This window comes from Scleropages formosus, chromosome 9 (assembly GCF_900964775.1).
Source record: "Scleropages formosus chromosome 9, fSclFor1.1, whole genome shotgun sequence".
Lineage (NCBI taxonomy): Eukaryota > Metazoa > Chordata > Actinopteri > Osteoglossiformes > Osteoglossidae > Scleropages > Scleropages formosus.
In genome coordinates, this window is record NC_041814.1 from 23,287,382 (window position 1) to 23,305,081 (window position 17,700).

The window sequence follows — 17,700 nt, forward strand, 5'->3', positions numbered from 1 at the left end:
CTAGAACATTAGTTCATATTATAATCTGTCCTACAGGGTCATTCTTTTAACTCATGAGTCTTGGTGTAATTGTACACCATCGGATGTCCTATGCTATTAACTCACTCACTGTCAATGATCCTTTACCCTGAGTCAGGGTCCCAGTGGTTCAGAGCCTAACCCAGAAAAACAGGGTACTAGACTAAGAAGGCTAAACCCTGGACGGGACACCAGTACATCGCAGGATCTGTGCTATAAGTGTAACAATATTTCAAAGTTCATCTGATCAGAATATAGTGTAATTTTAATGTACGACGTCTATATATTTGGCTCCTTTTCACCAAGGTGATTTACAATATTTGGTTTATATACCAAGCTACTTACAGTAATAATAATAATAATAATAATAATAATAATAAGAAGAAGAAGAAGAAGAAGAAGAAATAATACTACCACATGTTAATTTGTGTTTTCACACAATATACTGCATTAATGTATTCTATAAAACAGGGTAAACTAAATTACAATATTGTATTAAAATGTCATACACGTACATGCACACAAGTGAAGTGACAAGAAACAATATAAATTGTACTTTTAAGACGAGGCAAGACAGTTTACAGCTCTTAACCTTATAAATATTGAGTTTTTTTTCCGGGCTCCTTTATGAATTATCGAAACACATCAATACTTGACCGGGGAAGTAAAACAGACCTTTTATTTTAATTCATTCCCGACCGAACACAAGTCGCTTCGTTAGAGAGTTTTCCGCACTTTCATTACCATGTGACGTCCGACACGCGACAGTGAGGAGCTGCCCCGAGTGGGCGTGGCCGGCGGGGAAGGCGCGTGCGGTGGGGGACCGTCTCTGTCACCGCACCCCCCGCGGAGAGAGAGAGAGCGAGAGAGAGAGAGAGAGAGAGGAAACAAGAAGTGGCGGCGGGAGCAGCGCGCGGCTTCGGTAACCGCTCGTCGTTCTCCGTTAACGCATCCGCACACGTGAGCGAGCACACGCTGAGTGCACGCGCGTCACTCTGCACAGATGACTAGTGGATGAGACCCTGAGGGCGGCGTACGATCCCGCTCTTCCGCTGCCCCCCTCCCCCCCCCTGCCACCGCCACCTCCACCGCCTCCGCCGCCGCCACCGCCGCCGCCCCCCCTCCTCCTCCTCCTCCTCTCCTCCTCCTCCCTTCCCCCCACCCCCACCCCCCAGTGTGATCGCGCTCGTCCGCAGCCTCCGCTCCCGGACTCACCGCATCCATCCGGCACGCGACGCGCTCGAGGCTCCGAGTCCGCGCACCTCCTTTTCTGAATGACGGGCGGCCGCTTCGACTTCGACGATGGAGGCACGTACTGCGGCGGCTGGGAGGACGGCAAAGCCCACGGACACGGCATCTGCACGGGCCCCAAGGGCCAGGGCGAGTACTCGGGCTCGTGGGCGCACGGCTTCGAGGTGGTGGGCGTGTACACGTGGCCGAGCGGCAACACGTACCGCGGCTACTGGGCGCAGGGCAAGCGCCACGGCTTAGGCGTCGAGACCAAGGGCAAGTGGACGTACCGCGGCGAGTGGAGCCACGGCTTCAAGGGCCGATACGGCGTGCGCCAGAGCCACGGCACACCTGCCAGGTACGAGGGCACGTGGAGCAACGGGCTGCAGGACGGCTACGGCGTGGAGACCTACGGAGATGGGGGTAAGTCAGGCCACTTGATCTCGGGGCGCACAGTGAGTGACAGTGTGAGCGGCCCCCTTCGGAGCTCTTCCTAAGTCTGCCATCATCATCATAATCAATATTTTTCCTACTATTGTTATTAACTTTCAGTTGTCTCACGCTTTTCTCCAAGGCCACTTTCGGTGTTACATAATGATCAGTAGGGTTTTACCCATGGATGCTGCGGGGCGTTCCGCTGCGTTCTACATCCGTTTCGGCAAAGTCTGAAACGGGGTGCATTAGTTTGTCACAAGCAAACGTGGTAGAATCATGAATGTGACCGTGTGAATAATCTGTGTGGTGGAGCCAGGATGATGTGGAATTAGGGGACGCAGGCAGAGTGTGCTGGGTAAAGCCTCAGCCTTCCTGTCAAAGGCTTTTAATCCTGCTCCCATCCTAGTGCCTCTGTCAAGGTATTTACCCGGAACGGATACAGCAAAAATCACCCAGTTGTTCAAATGGATAAATCACTGTAAGTAGCTTAGTATAAAAAAAAAAACGTAATGTTGTAGGTTACCTCGGAGAGAAGCGTCAGTTAAGCGAATGAAAGAAACAAATAAAAGGCGCATTGCTTAAGGTTTACTACTGCAAACGTGGGGTTCGATTCAAACTCGAGGCCTTCCGTCCGTTGAGAAACGGCCCTAAGCACAGCGGTACTGAGTATGTGCGGGGAGGGCAGTGTGTGCATATTTAGCCCATGCATTGAAATACAGTTTTCTAAATGTGGGTGGAGCATGGACTAGCAGCTTGAAGGTTGCCGGTTCAAGTCCCACTCCTATATACTGCTGTAGTGTCCTTGAACAAGTACCTCTGCTAGATGGTTCCAGTAGAATATGAATGGGTCATGTGTAAATCTGTGTCACTTCAGACACAAGTGTAAGTCAGGCTAATAATAATAAATTTATTATTATTATTATTATTATTATTATTATTATTGTAATAATAAATAGGCTTGGACTTTTATAGGATTTTGCTTAAGATAGTCAGTCTGACAAACTGCTGTGTTTCTCTTATATGTGTCTTTCGCACTTGTTTTTAAACCAGACCATCACCCTCATACGGGACTCCATCATTCATTAATCTATATGAAAATTATAGGGGCCCACAGGCATTGTAATGAGAGAGTGCTGTATGTTTTTGATCTCGCCTCTATCTTTTGATGGGGACAGGACAGGACAGGGCAGCGCGCTTTCATGGGGGTCATGGGTGGCTAATAATAGTCACATCTGACACCAGATCCGTTTTAACGAGTGCCAGCCCGAGGAAATGTGGGCGATCATGTTTCTTCACTCAAATGCTTTTATTTTAGTGTTCGGCCCCGTGCTATATTCGGCCCACATATGCCAATCAAAAAGTTGAAAAAGTGCAGCATTTAATTCAAACTCTTGAGGTGCGTTTCAGTCTCAGTGACGGATAGTGTTATAATTGCCGGTGTTATGGATGCGGGTCCACATTTAATTGACGGGGAAGGCCTCTAATAGGGCTCGAACCTTGAACCCCCTGTGCAATTACTGCTGTGAATGATTGGTTTTGCTGTTTGGTGTTCGCTTGGTACGCGACAGTTTTCTCTTTTAGGTTTGTAGGTATGTATTTGCTTGACTTTGTTGATACAGCTGTCATGAATATGTTGTCCAGTTCTCATATATTTCAGACAATGAAAAAACTGTGCTCAAAAGAAGATATTAAACATAAAATTTAAATCAAACATACCATATTCATTTTCCTGTTATAGTAGCACCTGTACACACAACATATTTAAGACCATGTAAAACACCAGGAACAATATTGTGATATAAATACTGCTTTTGCTTTATTGCGTTACCAGTAATAACAACGGTAATAATAGAATATATTATTGTAATATTGCAATAACCAACATTTGTGTATTTGACACCTTACTGTCCCAAACAAGTTAAAATTTTACATGTACCACAGGGTACTTTTACTGCAGCAATTCAGTGTAAGGTGCCTTGATCTAGGGTACAACTTCAGGAGTGGGATTCGAACTAGACACCTTCAGACTGTAAGGTGACAGCTCTGAGCACTGCGCCACCTCTTAGTCCACTGATACAGTAATAATAATTGTGTCTGACGTACTACAGTAGCACTGATTTGTTGAGCACTTTAGACGGGAGGAGTCCCGAAATCTCATGTGTGAACATTCCTCTGCTGGTGTAGCGTTTCAGCCCCGTTGCCCGCTCACTTGTGTGTAAAATGTCAACGTGGACGTCAGCGCAGGTAATGAAATACGGTAAGGGCTCCCAGTAGCAAAGGTCAGAGGACTTCTGTAAAAATAACTGACGTTCGAATCTGCAAGCAAAAGTCGCTTTTGCGCCGCTCTAATGAGGATGTAATAAAAGCTCGTTTCCTCCCTCGAAATGAGCAGCTGCCGGTGCAAACTTCCAGTTCCCCAGTCCCTCGTAAACAATCAGGCGCCGGTGAGAGCTGAACGGGAGGGTGCCGACTGTTAAAGACAGACCGGTGGGGAAAGTTGTTTTAATTACTGATAACTGTTTAGTAGGGGGGTGCGGTGGCGCAGTGGGTTGGGCCGCAGTCCTACTCTCCGGTGGGTCTGGGGTTCGAGTCCCGCTTGGGGTGCCTTGTGACGGACTGGCGTCCCGTCCTGGGTGCGTCCCCTTCCCCCTCCGGCCTTACGCCCTGTGTTGCCGGGTAGGCTCCGGTTCCCCGTGACCCCGTAAGGGACAAGCGGTTCTGAAAATGTGTGTGTGTGTGTTTAGTAATCATTTAGTAGAGACATCGGTCAAGCGACTGGCAGACTTTACTGTACAGTTTGGATGACTGCTTCAAATTCAATATGCTTCTGACCCGTAAAATTGTATGTTTCCTTCACGTTTTATGTTCTGTGTCAAGTCACAGCACATTTACATAACTCTGTGTGTGTGTGTGTGTGTGTGTGTGTGTGTGTGTGTGTGTGTGTGTGTGTGTGTGTTATGCTACCATTGGGCGGTGCGGCATGGGTTCGATCCCCACTGAGTCTGTGTGGAGTTTGCATATTCTCCCCGTGTCTGTGTGGGTTTCCTCCAGGTGCTCTGGTTTCCTCCCACACTTCAAAGACATGCTGTTCAGGTTCCCCATAGTGTGTGAGTGACAGAGAGTGTGTATGTGTGTTTCACTGATGTATGAATGAGTGACCCATTGTAAATAGTGTATCTAGCAGTGTAGGTCACCATGGTGAATAAGGTGTGTGGGCTGGTAACACTACGTAGTATCCATCGGAAGTCGCTTTGGAGAAAAGTGTCTGCTAAATAAATAAATATACAGTTGAATCTCCATTTCTTGCTTATACAAACAGTGAAGTTAATGAGAGGAAAAAATACTTTAGGGGCTAAAAATGAATATCATTTAACAGTATGGTTTCTGGTTGTGGAGCGCAAAGTAAAACCCAAAATAATACCCCCCCCCCCCCCCCCCCCCCCCCGCAAAAAAAAAGAACAATTGATAGCCCTCTCATTCATTTATATAACACAATGAAGAGTGCTCAGGCACGTCCTGTGAACCTGCGAATCTCAGCCCATTTTGGCTCGATGCTCCTGGAGCTCGTTGCTCCCTGGTCACTGGTTTCCAGTGTCTGACCATTCGTCCCGCCGGGCCTCCGCCTGCATCGGCTGGAATTGAGCCTTGTCCTCCATCGCTGGGCAGTTCTCATGTTTCTGCTCCCTCTGATATTCAGCGACGCTTCGGGGAAATCCGGAGCCATCCTCAAGCTCGGTGAATGAGAGCTTAAGCTACTTTTTCAGCTCATTCAAGGACAGAAATATATGAAAGAGTTTTTTTTGGAGAAGAATTCAATATATGTAGTCCATACTTTGTAAAAGGCTTCAGCCCTGCTGATGTTAAGGCTGTCTACCAAGCATCGCAACTGAAACGCGGTTTTTTTCTAAAACATATTTTTCTTCTTTTTTTTCTGTGAAGGCAAGTTTGACAATTTAAAACAAATTTAATGTGTATAATCTCTGACCTCCTTATTCATTATAGGTCAGTTTTTCTTGTGCTTAGTGCAGGATTCTTATAATTAACCCTTTTTTAGTTATTTTAAATCTCTCATACCTTCACCTGAAACATGGGGCTTGTATGTCTTCTCTGAAGGTGTGTCATATTAGCTTTGCTTTAAAAAGCATACAGAAATTAAAATTGACTTTGGTGAGCGAGTGTTGATGGACAAATTATTTTTAATCTTGCTGTAATGTATATATTCTGATAAATTAATTATCAGAACAAATCTCTGTAAGACATTGGTTTAGGTTATTTCAAGTGTGTACATGATGTACACACTTGAAATAACCTAAACCAATGTCTGTTATATTATATTATATACAGGGGGGCGCAATGGCGCAGTGGGTTGGACCAAGTCCTCCTCTCTGGTGGGTCTGGGGTTCGAGTCCCGCTTGGGGTGCCTTGCGGCGGACTGGTGTCCCGTCCTGGGTGTGTCCCTTCCGCCCTGTGTTGCCGGGTAGGCTCTGTGACCCTGTATGGGACAAGCGGTTCAGAAAATGTGTGTGTGTGTGTGTGTGTGTGTGTGTGTATATATATATATATATATATATAAAATACAGTATATATATTAGTATATATATTTTGGTACTTTGATATTCAGGTACTTTGTCTCCTTCCTAGAAATGATCAATTTACCTTTCATAGCTACAGTACATCTTAGGGAACAATAGTCTATTTGGCTCTTAAGATTTGTACTGTGCCTGTTACGCTTGCAGTTTAAGACAAAGATCATGTGGTGTCACTGGAGTGAAATTTTTTAAGCTTTCGAAGACAAGTTTGAGGGGGGTGTGTTGGGAGAGGGATGTGCAGGACACCTCTGAAAGCTAACAGGTTCTGGCACTCAATATACATATTTTATTTCCCCGAAGACACGTTGGCCATTCATTGCACAAGGCTCCACAAATACGCGTCATAGTGCAAGGAAAGTTGTCGAAAACAATCTCACCGGAGATCAGTGTGTTTTCATGACCTGTAAGTGCTGAAGAACTGTAATGGGGATCAATGCTATTTTGCATGTGACATTAAAAAAGGGGGAAAAAAAAAAAAAAACAACTTATTTGAACTTCATTGGTCTATGTTGTTAAATTCTACATTAACGGTAAAGAAGCACTGGTGATAACAGTGATTCAGTAGCGGTGGAATGACATATTTCAGTAACTTAGCTTAATTTTGTAATGTGAGTCATCACCGAAGGTGAAATCATTATATTCTAAAAATTTCTGGAAATATTGCGTAGACGCCTTTTTTGTTAATTAACCTTGATGTTCCGCCTGTTCATTCAGTCTGTAGGTTAAACGAAAACTCATGGGACAAGAATATTTTAATTACATTTTCCTTTCTTTACTGAAGATGGATAGTCGGTGGAAATACAGAGCCATTCTTTATTTAATCAGAACAGAAGGATATCACAATGTGTGTTACAAAAAAATTAGCAAACAGCAGCAGGTGGTGTTGTCGTTAAGGATGTGGACTTGTAACATGAAGGTTGTTGGTTTGAATCTCACCTCCTTTAATAAAGAATATTTCTAGTTGATAAACTGAGTTACCCTGCGATGGACTGGTGTCCTGTCCAGGGTGCCCCCCCTCCTCAGCCTTGTGCCCAGTGATTCTCGGATAGGCTCAGGACCCCAGAGATCCTGAGCAAGACAAGCGGTTCGTAAAAATGTATTGATGGGTAATAAACTGGGGTGTAAATGGGTACGACTCAGTAATATACAGGTGGCACGGTGGCACAGTGAGTAGCGCTGCTGTCTCAGCACCTAGGTGGTGCAAGAGGATGTGGGTTTGATCCCCACTCACTTTGTGTGGAGTTGTCATGTTCTCCCTGTGTCTGCGTGGGTTTACGCTGGGTGCTCTGGTTTCCTCACACAGTCCAAAGACATGCTGTTCAAGTTCCCCCATAGTGTGTGAGTGACAGAAAGAGTATGTTCCCCTGATGTATGGATGAGTGAGCCAGTGTAAGTAGTGTATCTAGCAGTGTAAGTCACTGTGGTGAATAAGGTGTGTGGGATTGATAACACTACATAGAGTTCATTGGAGGTTGCTTCAGAGAAAAGCATCTGCTAAATAAATGTAAATGTATTGCATTAGGTTAAATAATAGCTAACGGGCCAATGATCTTGATTTTGCCACTGTGAAACGTCGACTGTCGTACCATGGCTGGTGAATGGTCCTGATGTTGAGCACTAATAAATCCCAATTCTGTGTCCTATAAGGTACGTACCAGGGCCAGTGGATGGGGGGCATGCGCCACGGCTACGGCGTGCGGCAGAGCGTGCCTTATGGAATGGCCACGGTCATCCGCTCCCCGCTACGCACCTCGCTGGCGTCCCTCCGCAGCGAGCAGAGCAATGGCTCGATCCTGCACGACGTCACGGCGGACACGCCTGCTGGGAGCCGCGGCGGCTTCGTGCTCAACTTCCACAGCGACAGCGAGGTGGTGACGGGCAAGAAGAAGGGCCTCTTCAGGAGGGGGTCGCTCTTCGGCAGCCTGAGGCAGCTGAGGAAGTCCGACTCGCGGACGTCGATATCGAGCAAGCGCAGCTCGGCGCGCAGCGACGCCGCCATGAGCCGCATCAGCTCCAGCGACGCCAACTCCACCGTGAGCTTCGGCGACGGCGACCTGCCCGACGAGTACTTCCCGGCGGAGGACAACGTGGACGCCACCACCACGGAGTCCTACATGGGCGAGTGGAAGAACGACAAGAGGAGCGGCTTCGGCGTCAGCGAGCGCTCCAACGGCATGAAGTACGAGGGCGAGTGGCTCAACAACCGGCGGCACGGCTACGGCTGCACCACGTTCCCGGACGGCACCAAGGAGGAGGGGAAGTACAAAAACAATGTTCTGGTGCGCGGCATAAGGAAGCAGCTGATCCCCCTTAAAAACCCCAAAACGAAGGAGAAGGTGGACCGTGCTGTGGAAGGGGCGCAGCGCGCCGCCGCCATTGCCAGGACTAAAGTAGAAATAGCCGCCTCGAGGTAAGTGGAACGTCCAGCCGTTGCTTCACCTCACCTGCCCAACTGCCACCGTTCGCCGCGTTTGTCCTCAGCCCCCAGGAACGTGACTCATTGGAACGATCCCATTATGTGTGCAATCGCAGGACCCTCCTGTCCTCCCATCACCCCGAATCACGTTCTTCCGATTTTCGACCAAAAATCCCCAGATCCAGTCCCTTTTTTTTTTGTCTCAGTCACATGAGAATTTGTCTGAAATACACCCTCCTCCCTTGACAGCCAAATCACCAGCATTAACCGCTATGGAGTTCGCTGCACAGTACAGCTTTTCCGCTATTTAAGGTCTTAACTACGGAGTCATGCAGCATCACTCAAAAGTATGAGTACATCTGCTGGAAACTGGTCTATTTTTTTCCTCGGTGAACATTTTTTAAGTTTCAATCTCATCAGAAAACCAGTTGACATGCGCAACTATTCCCATACATGCAAACTCTTGATTCGGGTGTTGCAGGTTCCAATCCCACCTCCGGCTGCAATACGCTTGAGCCGGGTATTTTCCCTGAATTCCTCCAGTAAAATCACCCAGATGTGTGAGTGGGTAAATCGCTGTAAGTAACATGACGTTGTAAGTCACTTTGCAGAAAATCACCAGTTAAATAAATAAATGCAGGACGCATCTGGGTTGCATTGGTTTCATTCTCTGCAGTTGGTCCCGCGCAAATACCTGGTTGCCATGGTTCTGAGGTGTTCTCACTCTTATACTGGTGCTGTATCCCCAGACATTTAGTTGTTTTCTTTGCTGCTTTAGTTGTAAAACATGATCTTTGACTTCAGTGCATGTGTCTCCATTAGTATGCAGAGCAGCACCGTTATAATTATAAAACAGTTAGACAAATCCTGTTTGATCCCCTGCCTTGGCACCAATACTGTTAAATGTGGCCTGGAGGACTGTGATTGTCAGTGAATCAGCGGCCGACTCAGCGTCTGCTTCCTCGACAGATACATCAGTGCTCCTGTTAAAAAAAAAAAAAAAATACACACACACACGGATCTTACGGCTGGTACCTTTTACACTCCTCTTCTTTCAGTCCAGGTGCCAAATTTGGGCTGGATTTGCAGCATCCTCAGAACTCTCATGATATTGTCATATGAGACAAGCATTTGTGTGCTGGGTGGGGTTTGGTGCATCCTGTCTTTGTGGCGGTGCAGCTTTCCTTTTGTAATGCAGTATTTGGAAAGGCAGTTGGGTGTTACAGGGCACCACTGCTGTGGTAAATCCAGTTTATGTTTAGATCTCTGGTCAAATTTGGGGGGGGGGGGGGGGGGGTAGCAGATAGCATAGGAGTTGTAGCTACCTCCTATGCCCTTCTCCCAGGGGTTGAAATCCCACCTACTCTTGAGCAGGATACCTATCCTAAATGACTCTTAAATATTCAGCTGTTTGTAGGTAATATATATAATACATATGTACATAATACATGTGTAAGACTTCATTTGTAACATGTAATTACATGTGTAAGTCTTACATATTACATATGTAAGACTTGGTAGTGTAGTGGTTAGAGATGCTGCCTTTGGACCCACAGTTTCAAATCCCACCTTCAGCTGTAGTACCCTTGAGCAAGGTACTTACCTTAAATTGCTCCACGTGTATACATGGGTAAAGAGTCATAAGTACCTTAACATTGTAAATCGTTCTCTATGAAAGTGTTAGATAAATGAGCAAATGTTTGCAGGGACAGCTGGTAGTGTAGTGGTAAGAGCTACAGTGGCAAGAAAAAGTATGTGGACCTTTTGAAAAATACTGCATTCATGTATAAATTTGTCTTAAAATCTCGCTTGATGTTCATCTAAGATACGGTAATCAACAGACACAATCTGTTTTAACTAATAATGGTAATTATTTTATTGTTCTTGTAAATATTGAAGATATCATTCAAATATTCACAGTATAGGTTGGAAAAATATGTGAAACCCTAGGCTAATGACTTCAGCAAAAGCTAATGAGAGCTGAAAACTGGCAAACTTGGTGTCCAATTAATGAAATGAGATTGGAGGTGTGGTTTAGAGCTACTTGGCTTATAAAAAGCACTCAAATATTTTGAGTTTGCTATTCGCAAAAAACATCTGATGTGAACCACGCCTCGCAAAAAAGAGCTCTCAGAAGACCGGCGATCAAGAATGGTTGCGTTGCATAAGATGGAAAGGGTTACAAAGTTATCTCAAAGAGCTTAGATATTCGTCTGTCCACTGTTAGACAAGCTGTCTATAAATGGAGACGATTTTCTACTGTGGCTACTCTCCCTAGAAGCGGCCATCCAGCTAAAGACTTGAAGAAATCGTTGGACCTGGTTAACATCTTTCATGAGTCTACTACACGGAAAACGTTGAACAGGCATGGTGTCCGTGGCAGGACACCACGAGGAAAGCCTCTGCTTTCCAAAAAAAACATTGCTGCGCGCCTGACGTTTGCCAAAGACCGCCTTGACGCTCCGTAATGCTACTGGGAAAATATTTTGCGGACTGATGAAACTAAGGATGAGTTGTTTGGGAAGAACACGCAGCACTATGTATGGCGTAAAAAGGACACCGCATACCGACATGAAAACATCATCCCAACGGTTGAGTACGGTGGAGGGAGCATCGTGATTTGGGGCTGCTTTGCTGCTTCGGGGCCTTGACCGCTTGCCACCATTGAGGGGAAAAAAGGGATCCCCAAGTGTATCAACATATCCTACAGGTTAATGTCAGGGTGGCTGTGCACCAGCTGAAGCTCAGTAGAAGCTGGGTGATGCAGCAGGACAATGATCCTAAACATCAAAGTAAATCCACCACAGAATGGCTTCAAAAAAAGAAAATCCCCCTTTTGGAGTGACCCAGTCAGAGCCTAGACCTTAACCCCATAGTGATGCTGTGGAACGACCTGAAGAGAGCTGTTCACACCAGACATCCTAAGAATACGGCTGAGCTGAAGCAGTTCTGCAAGGAAGAGCGCTCCAAAATTCCTCCTGAACGTCGTGCAGATCTACTCCGCAGCTATAAGAAATGCTTGCAAGTTATTGCTACCAAAGGAGGATCAATTAGCTACTAAATCCAAGTGTTCACTTATTATTTCCACAGCACTGTGGATGTTTAATGGGGTGCGTTCAATAAAGCCATGAACGATTATATTGTTTGTGTGTTTGTCTGTACTTGTGCCTTTGATGAAGATGACGTGATATTTTATGGCCAATTAATGCAGAAAACAAATTCCGAAGGGTTCGCATACTTTTTTTTTTTTTTTTGCCACTGTACTGCCTTTGCATCCAAAGGTTGCTGGTTCAAATCTCATATACTGCTGTAGTACCCTTGAGCAAGGTACTTACCATAAATTGCTCCAGTAAAATTATCCAGCTGTATAAATGGGTGAATAATTGTAAGTATAAATGGCATGTGGGTCACCTTGGAGAAAAGTATCAGCTAAGTAAATGAAATGTGGTTTGTTTTGTGACTGGCTATAGTGCGAAGACCTCGGAGCACAAGATCAACTCCTCACGCAAGAATCTCCGGGTTCAAAACGACAGGAAGGATGGCGGTGCCTTTATTATCAGAGTTTATTGTGGTCGGTGCAGCAAGGGGTGTTAACCGACGTTGAGGATCGTGCGGAGCGTGTGGCCACGGGCACGTGTTCAGCGGATTGGAGCTGGCGTGCTAAATGTCATAAGAGGGACAGCGAAAAAGGATTATCGCTACCTTAGCCTCGCTATCGGGCCGGAGAGAGCCTCCCCGTAGCGTCCTCGCGCGATCGCGGCGGTTTCGTGGCGCGTCGCAACATAAATGGGAGCGATTTTGAACGACTGGCCAGCAAATCCGCGCTCCTCCATTAAAGGATTTCCAGTGCTTACCGTAATAGGTTTCAGAGATAAAAGCTGCAGTCGTCGGGACGATGATGCACGAGACGGAGGCGAACAGCACGGGTTTGGAAGAAAGCGATTTGAGGGGAATCAAAGCGGAAACGGAATTTTTCCCGCCAGCGTTACGATAAGCCCGGCGTACGCTTGTTTGCGGTCATTCTGGGCTTCGTGGAGAACACGTGCGCTCGGGCCTGCGAGCGATAAAGCGCACGATGATGTCGTTTCTAGACAATGCGTTTAAGACCCCCGCGCATCTGCTGGCGGATTATCGCACGCGAGTTTCCTGAACGCTTCCGCCCGGAGCGTTTTATCGCCCGTCATGGAGGTCCGCAAGGCACTGGGTTCGTGTCGCCAGCAACCAGACAGCGGACACATGAGAGTCACCGAGTACGGTTGCACGCGTTTCGCTGAGTGGCGCCGTGCCAGCGGTATCGATCGCACTGAAGTCCTTTTGGCTGAGTGCGATGGGGGCCAGAGCGGCTGAGCACAATGCAGACGGGTCGTGGTGGATTGAGCTGTTCTCTCCACGGTGACGCGGGGTGTGGCGCGGACGGTGAGCGGGGTCAGACCGGTGCGCTCGGACCCTGGCACCGCGTCCTCCCGGGAGCGCGTCGTAGACTCGACGGAGGACGGCCGCCTGTCGTCCCAGAGCCCCCGCCCTGCCCCCACCCTCTCCAAAGCACCAGTGAGCGGATCAATGCTCGGCCAACGCGCGAGCTAAGCGAGGTTCCGGCCCACCGGGTTTTCCGAACAGGGACGCGCGGCGGGAGTGGGATCTCGGCGCGGTAGAGCCGGAGCGGCCGCAGGTGCGCGCGGCATTCAGGGGGCTCTGCGTGGGATGAAGGCTGCTTACATAAGACCGAAAATGTGAATGGGACCGCGGAGGGGGGGGGGGCAGGTGGTGGCGGCAGGGCTGGGGGAGGGTGACAGCTCTGCGGCCTACACCGAGAGATAAGCTGCCGCTCCGGCTCCCCCGCCCTCCCAGCCGGGAGCAGGCAGTCGCAGACAGCAAGACCTCCCATCACCCGGCCAACAGGGGCGCGTTTGTGTGTGTGCGCGCGTGCGTGCGTGCGTGTGTTATCTCACTGCCGCGAGCATGAAGTGATGGCGTCTCTTTCGCTTTCTGACCTCTTGAAACACATCCCGCTGGGGGCAAGGCTGCACATGAGATGGGCTGCCGTTTGGACACCTCTGAATGATGCCTGGTTCTTACTCACCTTTAGAGTCCCACCAGGGAACGTTTCCATGAGCGAGACACGCGACTGGAAATAGGTGCATCCGTCACGGAGTCAGATCAAATAGCAAGTAGAACCTGCATTAATATAACACCTTTATTCAGATATTGTTTAGACATAAAGCATAGAGAAATGCACTTTTTATAGCATATATATAGATATATATATGTAGCAATTATGAATATTAATCAAGTTAACAGCAAATTACAGTGTTTCTTAGAAGCGATCAGCTGCCGTTGTCCAAGTCTGTCGTCTGAAAGAGTTTGTACCTATGAGCTGTCATCCAGGTCAAGTTATTTTATATGAAAATTCAAACATTCAAAATGTTTCACATATAAAATTCATCATATATGAAGCACACTTTTTATGAACCATTATTCGTCCAGGCCAACATAAAACACCAAGGTTGTACAATAAGCTCATTACAGTTTACCAGTTATGGTGCAGGTAATTTTTTTTTTTTTTACTGCATCATTTCAGGGTAAATACCTTTATCAGGGCACAACAGCGGAAGGGCAGGCTCAAGCCACTCCTCCGACGGAAAGATGACCAATATGCTACCTGCAGTGAAAGCGAAACTGCTGCTTTCACATATGTGCAAATTATAAAGCCACTTGTAGGTTTTTGTATCTGGAGCTGCTGTAAGTATGCAGCTCTAAGGATCAGACCCTCACAGCTCTACTGACACTGCTGTGTAGGGACACGACAAGGGGGGTTAATGTGGATGGACCAGATAACTGGTATCAGGCCTGGGAAAACGATCCCTTCATATGACTGAGAAAAACAGGACTTGAGTACGTGCGTTCCAATATCCATCCATCCCTTAGCAGGAGCCTCTTGTCCAGTGCGGGGTCCTGGAACCATAGGGTGTGAAGCTGGGTACACTCTGGATGGGATGCCAGTCCATCACAGGGCAATCACACACACACACACACACACACACACACACACACACACACACACACACACACACTGAGGACAATGTAGGGTGACCAATTCACGTTAAACACACATCTCTCGAATGTGGGAGGAAACCAGAGTGCCTGGAGGAGACCCATGCAAACACGGGGAGGACATGCAAACTCCGCACACAGAGCTGGATTCAAGCCTATAGCCCATGAGCTATGAGGCACCGACACTACCTGCTCCACCGCCATGCCACGTCATTCCATATGTTACACATATTATTTAGGGAAGCAAGTATTTTTGCGAGCTGTACTGACGCTTCAGACTATACATTAGTTTTCAGTTTCATCACTTGTGTTTAAAATTAGGCTGCATGTAGACTAAATCCCCCCCAGCGCAGTGGGTTTGATCAGGTCCTGCTCTCTGGTGGGTCTGGGGTTCGAGTCCCCCTTGGGGTGCCTTGCGGCAGATTGGCGTCCTGTCCGGGTGTGTCTCCTCCCCCTCCGGCCCTACGCCCTCTGTTGCCGGGTTAGGCTCCGGCTCCCCGTGACCCTGCATGGGACGGGCGGTTTCAGACAGTGAGTGTGTGTGGCTTGGGCTAAGGGCCAACTCTCGAAAATGACTTTATAAAAGAAAGCCTCATGAGTGGCTTCAAGTCTTGGGACACCAATTAGAAAATAATCCATCTTGCTGCAGTTTAGCTCCTCTTTCTTTTTGCTCTCCTCTGTTTGTCACTTTGAAGTTACCGCCCAGCCGACGGCCCGCCAGGATTCCGAGGGGCGCGTTTGTGCGAGCCGCTAGCTGCCGTTGGGACTGGGAGCGGCTGCGCACGCGTGCCCCCCCCCGTCCCCAGTGTATCAGCACCTCGCTCTGCCTAAATAAGGCAATGGCACGGGTGGGCTTATCAGCAGCAGACAGGAATACAGCCCACCAACAGCTGATACGGCAGGCCTCCGCGGCGCTGCCGTCGTCGCCCCCGGCTCCCGGCGCCCGGCCTGCGGTTCGTCCGTATCGCCCGTCCCCGGCGCCGATTTCTCTTACATCTCCGCTGCCGGACCGCGGAAGTCCGTCCTTCTGCAGCGTTCGCTTGGGAAGGGCGCGGTACCGATCCGGAGGAGTAATTGTTCCGATCCGGCCTTTCGGAAAGGCCTAAATGTCAAACCGAATGAAAACACTTAGCTGTTTACTCTGTGTTAAAGGGCACGACTTCTACATGATCAGGGTACAGTGGTTGAAACCTTATTGTCCTTTTCAGCAGACACTATCAATCTATCTATCTATCTAGTACAATTGCCTTATTCAGAGTATATTTTTACACTGGCTTCCATGGTAAGAGCAGGGTAATAGTGTTGCGCCGATGAAAATATGACCTGGAAATTAAAATGTGAAATGTAAAAAAAATATCAAAAAATTTTTTTATGAATAAAATCTATTTCCAGCCTTTTGTTTCTCCTACAAAGCCCCCATCACCCCCCCCCAAAAAAAAAAAAAAAAAATCCAGTATGTTGAAGAAATGTGTCCGTGCGATTTGAAGAAGGAAGGCATCAGACAGGAAAATTGCGGTAGCCTCCTGACCTTAGAGCTGTCACGTTTTATGGCAGAGCTTACCGCGGTGTATGAGAATAATAAAAGTGTCCTTGAGTTATTTATGCGCCGGGGGGCCCAGCAACACCGCTGCGGCTTCAACTGCTCTGGCCATGATCGGAGAATAAGGGGAGGGGGCGGGGGCCGTTGGTGGTCAGTGATCACCGCGTGTGAAAATGGCGTTAAAGTAACGAGTGAAGGTTTAGGACTTGTTCCCAATATGTTTTATTACCCAAGGTTTTAACAGTAGCGCTTTCCATCTTATACGAGCCAACTGAAACGATGGCTTCGAGTGATTCGCCGCTCGTGGTGCTCGAAACGCACGTTCCGTCCTGCTTCCCTCGCAGCCTGAACGCGGCGCCTCTCGCTTTGCATGTTTGCTGCATTTTTATGCGGCGCCTTCGCATATTTTATGAGGCGCAATCTGTAAAAGTGGAGCAGGCGAGCCGTGGCGCAGCAACGGTTCAGTGGGTGACGAAGGCTATTGCGGGGAAAGACGAAGTGCGGTCCGGAGACACCCCCTACGGACGGTTTGCGTGAAAAGAGCGTAATATTTCTGCTTAATTGCGTCTGTTCTCGAACTCTTTCAGAGAGCGTGCTGAAGAACCCCTCTCCAAAGTGCGTGGCATGTTGCCTTTAAACCTCTTGAAGAATTGATTTCACTTGCATGTCAACGCTGGCGTGGTTTGTGGAAGGTAATCCGCTTAAAAGCAATGTTCCTCCTGGCGCTGCGGAAAGGTATGCCCAAAGACAGGTCACATGGGAAATGACCTCCAAAGGTTTTTTTCCCCTCCTTCCATTTCTAGCCAGGATATGAGGTCTTCATATTCATAAGGGAAATTGATTAAAAATGCAGATATTTGCAAAGGAGCACGTATTTTGTGCCACCTCTGGATTTTTAAAAATGCAATGCTTCGGTCGCAATTTTCCAAAGCGTGTAAATTAAGGCCACGATAGGAAACATCTGGAAAAAGACCTGATAAATGTATGCGGTCGCAACCAGACAAAATGACTCCTGTAGTGGCAGCTTAAAGGGTTAATGTGGAATGGGAGAGACTGCGTATGCAGCTGATTCTCACAAATCCCATTTTATCCTTATTAATTGGATGGCACGTAAGTGGAATATGTTTCAAATCCTATTACCAACATTTCTGAATTTGATCAAGGTTAAAAAATGTCCCTGTTTATGACGAGAGACTCAGAATTGAATTTAATGCTGAATAATGAGGGCGGATGTTCATAATGGGCACGTTGCTCACTTTCCTAGATGTACTCTGGTATTTTTTACACTGCTATGCTCCTGTCCAGAGTCCTGTAGGTACACATAATTTTGACACATCATGAAGGGCGAGAGGATAAAAGGAGGTGCGTATATCTGAAGGAATGCCTTTTCACGTGTTTCCGCTATTTCAGGATGACCCCCC

General features: G+C 47.5%; 1 protein-coding gene across 3 annotated transcripts in view; it reads left to right on the forward strand.

Moving 5' to 3' along the window:
• The first annotated feature begins 1,140 nt into the window (after positions 1–1,140).
• Positions 1,141–17,700, forward strand: part of jph1a (junctophilin 1a) — a 47,591-nt gene continuing 31,031 nt past the window's right edge. For 2 of the 3 annotated variants that reach the window (XM_029254733.1, XM_018754229.2), the window contains exons 1-2: positions 1,147–1,671; positions 7,920–8,682. In XM_029254733.1, the coding sequence (XP_029110566.1) occupies positions 1,293–1,671; positions 7,920–8,682 (1,142 nt within the window). In that variant the 5' untranslated portion in view covers positions 1,147–1,292. Of the gene's footprint in view, positions 1,672–7,919; positions 8,683–10,966; positions 11,796–17,700 lie in introns of those variants that run through there. The other variant, XM_029254734.1, reaches the window with a different exon arrangement.